Source organism: Grammomys surdaster, unplaced genomic scaffold, assembly GCF_004785775.1.
Source record: "Grammomys surdaster isolate TR1022 unplaced genomic scaffold, NIH_TR_1.0 164, whole genome shotgun sequence".
Lineage (NCBI taxonomy): Eukaryota > Metazoa > Chordata > Mammalia > Rodentia > Muridae > Grammomys > Grammomys surdaster.
The window spans coordinates 2,219,564-2,227,650 of NW_021604612.1; the positions used below are offsets into that span (position 1 = coordinate 2,219,564).

General features: G+C 50.4%; 1 protein-coding gene across 1 annotated transcript in view; it reads left to right on the plus strand.

Annotated features, from left to right (window-relative positions):
• Acacb (acetyl-CoA carboxylase beta) overlaps positions 1-8,087 on the plus strand; it is a 106,661-nt gene that overhangs the window by 65,798 nt on the left and 32,776 nt on the right. The window contains exons 24-28 of the mRNA XM_028765407.1: positions 126-250; positions 4,021-4,134; positions 4,223-4,336; positions 4,942-5,031; positions 7,576-7,694. Of these exons, the coding sequence (XP_028621240.1) occupies positions 126-250; positions 4,021-4,134; positions 4,223-4,336; positions 4,942-5,031; positions 7,576-7,694 (562 nt within the window). The remainder of the gene's footprint in view (positions 1-125; positions 251-4,020; positions 4,135-4,222; positions 4,337-4,941; positions 5,032-7,575; positions 7,695-8,087) is intronic.

Here is an 8,087-nt window from a genome sequence, read left to right on the forward strand (position 1 = left end):
GGAGGTGCCACAAGCTCTGGGCGGGGCAAGCGAGGAGGGAGGGAGGTGCCACAAGCTCTGGGCAGGGCAAGAGAGGAGGGAGGTGTCCTGGCCTCAGCCTTCTGGGTCTCCTGTCTCCCCAACAGCCCACTATGACAAGTGCGTGATCAACCTGAGGGAGCAGTTCAAGCCGGACATGACCCAGGTGCTGGACTGCATCTTCTCACACTCGCAGGTGGCCAAGAAGAACCAGCTGGTGACCATGCTGATAGTAAGATGGGGGCCCACCCCCGGGTGGGGAGGGGCTTGTCTCCTCCTTCCTCCCCCTTCTCCCCCTCCTCCTCTTCTCTCTCCTTTCTCTTCCTCATTATCTCCCGTCCTCTCCCCACGCCCCTTTCAGTTCTGTCGTGGAACCCGAGTCCTACACATGTTAGGCAGGTTCTCTGTCCTGAAGCCACATCCCCAGCCCAGTCCCCAACTATTTTCTAGAAAGGGCTAGAAAGTAAAGAAATAGACCTTGCGGATTGCCTCTGTCATTGTTTATGGTGTGACTGCACAATAAAATTTTGTTACAGGCCGGGCAGTGGTGGCGCACGCCTTTAATCCCAGCACTTGGGAGGCAGAGGCAGGTGTATTTCTGAGTTTGAGGTCTACAGAGTGAGTTCTAGGACAGCCAGGGCTACACAGAGAAACCCTGTCTCGAAAAAACAACAACAACAAAAAACTTTGTTACAATAGGCAGTGAAACAAAACACTTGCTCTGTGCCAGATTTTCTTGGATGCTTTAAAAAAATATTAGTTTTAGAGATTATATACAGAATTTATTTATTATTGTTGTTGTTACTTACTAGTACCATTATTAATTTTGGTGTTAGGGTTCCCTACTCATGAACTCCTCGTCTAGAGAGAACCTTGTCAGCCTTTCATTATTGAAGACTTTTTCTTTGATAATCTTCTTTTAAAAGTAAAAGCAAACGCACCAACGTGGTCAAGTCCAGCAGCTAGCAACTCCGGGTGGAGTCAGCACTGGAGTCTTTATTGCTTGTGTAGTTCTGAAGTTTTTCAAAATTTATTTATTTATTTATTTATTTTTAAAGACTTATTTATTTCATATATGTGGGTACACTGTCGCTGTCTTCAGACACACCAGAAGAGGGCATCGGATCCCTATTACAGATGGTTGTGAGCCACCATGTGGATGCTGGGAATTGAACTCAGGACCTCTGGAAGAGCAGTCAGTGCTCTTAACCGCTGAGCCATCTCTCCAGTCCCCTCAAAATTTATTTTGAGGCAAGGGTTTCTCCAAATGACCGTGGCGTGTAGCTGGGACTGGAAGCTGAAGCCCAGAGAGATTCCAGTCTTTGGGGTACCCACTGCTAAGAAAATCTACCCAAGGGTGGAGATGATCCTTGGATCTCATTTGGAAGAAAGATGCTCTTTCCATTCAGCTGGGTTCAGGCCAGAGCTGGGTGTGGTGGGCATGACTTTAGTCCTCATACTTGGAAATTACAGTCTGTGAAGCCAGCCTGGTCTATATAGTGAGTTCCTGGCCAGCCTGGTTTACCGGGTGAGATAGATGATAGGCTTAGTCTATGGGTTATCTTGATGTCTTTTGCTCCTGTGCATGTGTTAACGCTCCTGGGCATGAATTTTCTCCGTGCCATATAACCCAGCCTGGAGAAAATAGCGAAACTGGCCTAGCCTAGGTACCTGGGAGCGTTACTTAGAAGGGTGAGCATGTTGCCCCAGCCATGGTCATAGGGGTGGTATGGATGAGAGTCATGGCTTCTTACAACCTTTGATTCTATTTGTTAGAAAATACAGACTTCTTCATACCTAGTACAGTTCGGTACCCAGGAAGCTGGATTAGTGATTTCCTTGACAAAGGCCACTATAGAAGGAAAGAGTTTACTCTAGCTCTTGGTTTGAGGGTGCAGCCCATCATAGCAAGAGGCCATGGCGGCGGATGCACGTGGCAGCTGGGCACCTGGCATCCACAGGAAGCAGACACAACTGAATGCCTCTGTTTAGCTCTCTTTCTCCTTTGTAATCAGTCCAGGGCCCCAGCATAGGGAATGGTGTCGCCCATTCTGAGTGTGGGGCTCCCCACTTCAGTTAACCTAATCTGGAGATGGCCTCACAGACAAGCCCAGGGCTCTGTCTTCTAGTTGATTCTAGGTCCTGCCAAGATGGCAACCATTGATTAACTTAGACGTCACTGACACTCGCAGTGGGGGACTTTCCAATGGAGCAATGGCCCTGGAATGAACTTCCTCCCTAGTCTTGTTTCTCAGGGTCCTTTAGGTGTCACAGAGCATTAGCGACAATGAAAATAGAACACAATGCCGTCAGCAGAATTGTGTGAGACCAGCCACTTCCTGGAAAGGAAAAAAAATATATTGTGAGCTTTCGTATGTGAGGGGGGCTAACCTGGTGTTCTAATGCACATGCGTGTGTGCACACTTGAATGCAGGTGTCCATGGAGGCCAGAAGGAGGGCATCGGACCCCCTGGGGTTGTGAGCTCACTGGTACAGATACTAGGAACCTAACTCAGATCCTCTGTAAGAACAGTAAACGTTCGTTCTTTACGGCTGAGCCATCTCTCCAGCCCTATACCGAGTACTGTTTGAATGGTGGACCTCTTAGCCTAGCTGCCGGACAGCCCCGGGCTCTGTGTGCTCCTTGCAATCAGAGGGATGGGACGGTCTAAGCAATACTGTAGCTGTCTGATCCTTCTGGGATTTGAGAGGGGGGAGGGTGACAGCCTGTTAAATAGGAAAGCAGCAAGGGCTTTCAGGATTGGGACAGTGCATGCGTGTAGATAAGGGGTGACTCAGTCTCTATGGGAGGAGGTCACTCTATAGGTGGCAGGGTGTCTTAGAGGACGGTGTGGGCTCATCTGGGTGGTGGATGGCAGTGGCTCAGCAGCCGCAGCTTCCTCCTGTCACAGATCTGTCTCCAGTGGATGTTTAGGGAGCCCCTTCTCTGAGCTGTCTCCAAGCCCCTCTTACAGTGAAGACACAAAAGGAAACACGGGGGCCCTGTGCACACAGCCCAGTTTGAACCCCGTGCCTGGTCTGAACCCGGTGCACCCTGTGCACACAGCCCCATCCTCAGCAGAATGGCTCCTCGCTCATCAGAAGGGATGCTTGCCTGGGCCAGGAGATGGCTCAGTGGATAGAGCACCCGTTGCACACGTGCAAGAACCACAGTTTGGATCCCCAAATTCCACGTAAAAAGCCTCCGGGTACGGTGGCCCACTTGTGATCCCAGAACTCCGGAGCTGGAGATAAGACACCCCACAAGGCCAGCAGCCTAGAGCAGTCAGATGAGTGAGTTTCTGAGTCCAGGTTCAGGAGAGATCCTGGCTCAGATAATAAAGTGGGGAGCAATGGAGGAAGACTTCCAGGGTAGTCTGGTCCTGTTTCCACACACACACACGTGTGCACATGTGCATGCTCGGCCACACGCATGTATTCCCCGGCACATCGGGCGTGAGGGCATGTGTAGGGTGCACAAGTCAGCGAATGAATGAAGTGAACCTACAGTAAAAAGAGACAAGAATTCTTCTTTCTTTCTTTTTTTTTTTTTCAAGACAGGGTTTCTCTGTATAGCCCTGGCTGTGCTGGAACTCACTCTATAGACCAGGCTGGCCTCAAACTCAGAAATCCGTCTGCCTCTGTCTCCCAAGTGCTAGGATTAAAGGTGTGCGCCACCACTGCCCGGTGAGTTCTTCTTTCAAGACAGGGTTTCTCTATGTAGCCCAGGCTTGCCTTGAACTCACAGAGATCCACCTGCCTCTGTCTCTTGGGTGCTGGGATCAAAGATGTGTGCCACCACTGCCCAGCTAAGGGCTTTTAAAAATAAAACTAGCTAGATGTGTTTAGGGAGTTGAGGCTAGACTTTCCTCCACCCTCACCCCTTCACCATCCCCCCTTCCCCTCCCCACTAGATTCCCTTACCCCCACCTCCCTGACCAGCCAAGTGCTGGCCCCTTGGGCCTAGCAAAATCAACTTAAATTCTGTTGCTGTCCCTGAAGGATGAACTGTGCGGCCCAGACCCTGCCCTGTCTGACGAGCTGACCGCCATCCTCAACGAGCTCACGCAGCTGAGCAGGAGTGAGCACTGCAAGGTGGCGCTCAGAGCAAGACAGGTCGGTCTCAGAGCATAGGGTCCGGTGTCTGTGGCTCTCCCTCCTCCCGGCTCCTGTCATCCCTGTCCTCCCTCCCTCCTGTTTGCAGGTCCTCATCGCCTCTCACCTCCCCTCCTACGAGCTACGGCACAACCAGGTGGAGTCCATCTTCCTGTCCGCCATCGACATGTATGGCCACCAGTTCTGCCCGGAAAACCTCAAGGTGAGACTCGGGGACAGACCATAGGTTTTTCTTACCCTCAAGGAGCCCCCAGTTTAGTGGCATCCAGTTCAGAGTGGCTAGGACCGTCCCAGGGAAGATCAGCGGGCTCTGGGAGTTGCAGGTGCGGAAATCTGTTTGCAGGATGCACAGGGTAACAGGATGAGGCTTTCCTGGCCAGTGCAGGGTTAACATTAATGGCATTTTTCTAGAACGTGACAGGAGGTGTCAGCCCTTTGCAATGGGGGATGGGGGATCTGGGCTAAGGGGGTTGGGATAGGGGTGGGGGAACTGGGATACGGGTTCAGGGGGACTGGCACTGACTTTGTCTTTCCAGGGTCCTGCCAGGGCCCTAGCTTATCATAAACTAATAGGCACCCATCTGCATTTGAAACTGGGACCCTGCCCTGGGCACAGTGACCCTCCATACCTTCATTGTCCGATCTCCCGAGGCTCTCTGCAAAGGAGTCCCTGTATCGGAGATACTGACTGTAACAATGACCGTGACTTGTGCTTGTGACTCCCCCACAACCCCTGCCCATCCTCCAGCTTCTGGGTTGCACCTGCTCACGTTCATTTTGCTTTTTGGCCCCTCCTGCTTCCCGTAGAAGTTAATACTTTCGGAAACGACCATATTCGACGTCCTGCCCACTTTCTTCTATCACGCTAACAAGGTCGTCTGTATGGCATCCCTGGAGGTAAGGAGAAACACTGAGCCTTGCAAATGTGACCTTTTCTCTCTAAGGAAGGGGTTTCTCTTCTCATCTCACAGGGGATAAACTGAGCTCAGAGACCTGAGGTGACATTCTCAGGGCCACACAGACAGGGACAGAGACAGGATTCATACCTTATTGGTTTTCTTGCAAAGTCCATGCCAGTAACACTGCCAGGCCCTGTGGCATCACAGGCCACACGGGACACAGCTGGGCCACACCCCAGTGCCAAGCCAGATCACCTTGTCCAAACTTCTTATTCTTTTTTTGTTTTGTTTTTGTTTTTCAAGACAGGGTTTCTCTGTGTAGCCCTGGCTGTCCTAGAACTCACTCTGTAAACCAGGCTGGCCTCGAACTCAGAAGTCCGCCTGCCTCTGCCTCCCAAGTGCTGGGATTAAAGGGGTGTGCCATCACCGCCCGGCTTGTTCAAACTTTTTATTCACAAGCATTCAGTATCTCAAAGACATTTCTGTCTGGAGCAGAGACAGGCCACCTCCCTTGTATAGGAAGAGGCTTTCCTAGTGGGGTGTCTGCCAGACAATCTGTCCCAATGGATTCCTCTCGGGATTGCAGTTTGCTTCCACTCCTGCAAATAGGAGCTGGTGTCTCCTGTTCTCAGGTTCCTCCTTACTCCCACACCGAGTTGGATCACTGACAGTCTTATCTCACCTTTGACCGTCAAGCTCAGTGTCTCCACTCCTTGTGAGCCCCTAGCTTTTCCTTCATCTTTTAGACTCTATAGGTCACCCATGCCAGCTTTGCCTAGGTCTTCGCAGAGACTGGGTTGGCCTTTTGAGCCTGTGACAGCTATAGGGAAGGATGGGTCACTCTTGAGATACAGGACACTCCATCAGACGTTATTTTGGCAAGTGTTACTTCCTAGTTGTATCTGTGAGGGTTTTTTTCTAGCGTTTAAAAGCTTTTAGTTAGGGCTGGAGAGATGGCTCAGTGGTTAAGAGCACTGGCTGCTCTTCCAGAGGTCCTGAGTTCAATTCCCAGCAACCCCACGGTGGCTCACAACCATCTGTAATGGGATCCGATGCCCTCTTCTGGTGTGTCTGAGGACAGCTACAGTGTACTCATGTACATAAAATTAATATTTTTTAAAAAGCTTTTACTTAATAAATTTTGTGTTTGAGACAGAAAGAGGTCAAGGGTGAGTATGTACCACAGGGACACACATGGAAGTTAAAGGCCATCTGTTCAGGTGGGATTATACACACACACACACACACATGCCACATACACACACACACAGACACACAGACACACACACACAGACACAGACACACACACCACACACACACACATACACACATATACACACAGACACACACACACACGCCACATACACACACCACACACATACCACACACACACCATACACACAGATACACACACATACACACATATACACACAGACACACACAGACACACACACAGACACACATACACACACACATACCTTTTTAAAATTTTTTTCGAGGCAGCATCTCTTTTCTGCTGCCAGGCTGTGCGCTGGACTGTGAGCTTCCAGCTGGCTCTCCTGCCTCTGTCTCCCAACTCAGCGTAGGAATGCTGGGATTCCAGAGCCCACTGCATCTGGCTTTTTACGTGGCTGCTAGAGATTGAATTCAGGTCGTCAGGCCTGCACCGCAGTTGCTTTATACACTGATCTGTCCGCGTGGCCCCAAGATGTACCGTCATACGCTCCAGTATGTATCAGGCACATTTGTTAAACACGGTTCAGCTTCTCCCGTGTGACTCAGGCACGCTGGGGATGTACATTCCAGGCTCAGGCTCTTGAAACGAGAGGGTTATTGACCTCATCCTAAATGTGTTTGGGTCTCCAAGCACACTCCAGTTCAGTGATTTACAAGGACACACAGGACTCGGCTGTCGTGGTCACAACTGTGATGTATTTATTACACAGACTGGAAGTCAGAGAGCAAGAGTTGTTCATATTGGCAATGCTGATAGGCCCAGGGTGGGCTCCCTTCTCTGAGGGGAATCACAGCCAGTGAAATCCTCTGACAGTGACTTATGACATGTGTAGTTCTCCTGGGAAGCTCAGGAAACCCTGGGTGTTTTTATCATCCTGTCTTGAGACAAAAATAGCTGGAGTATTTGGGGAAAGAGAAAATACAATCCCATCCCCAACCCCCAAGTAGCTACTAGGAGTTTAAAATTATGTGGCTTGTGGTGTTACATTCCAGTTGTTAGAGTGGAGTTGACAACCACAGCCCACAGGCCAACAATGCCACTGCTTTTTTTTTTAAAATAAAGTTTTATTAGAACACAGATACACACACTCATTTTTTTTTCCCCAACGGGCGGCTTCTATGCTACCATGGCAGAATCTAGGGGCTTCATCAGGAATGAGGTCTCCCAAAGTCTGAAATGTTTGCTCCTAGACTCTTGAGAAATCCCCTATCCTGCAGCTCAGAGAGTCTGCAGCTGTCCTGTGCACAGCACTCGCCCCTCCGAAATCCGCTGTGAATGCTCACAGTTCTCCCTCTGCTCTGTCAGGTTTACGTGCGGAGAGGCTACATCGCCTACGAGTTAAACAGCCTGCAGCACAGGGAGCTCCCAGATGGCACATGCGTGGTGGAGTTCCAGTTCATGCTGCCGTCCTCCCACCCCAACCGGTAGGGACTGGTTCTTCCTTGTTTCTTTCCCCAATGTCTTGTCTCTGGAAGGATCCAGCAAGTATGTGTGGCTGCCGGGGAGACCCCTTCCCTGCTGTAGGTCTCCTGCAGCCTTTTATGCTCATATGTGGACCGAGGATAACCACCCAGTGTCATCTCCTGTCGGGGACCCACGTATGCTGTCATGAGTGTCCATCCATGACGTGAAGTGACAACCTGACCAGTCAGTCACACGGTAGCATTCATTGTGGGCCAGTGAGGCATCACAGTAGATAAAGGCACCTCGGTCCTTGAGACTCACAACATAGAAGGAGAAAATGGACTTTAGGAAGTTGTCCTCTGACCTCCACATGTACACCATCTCATACACACACACACACACACACACACACA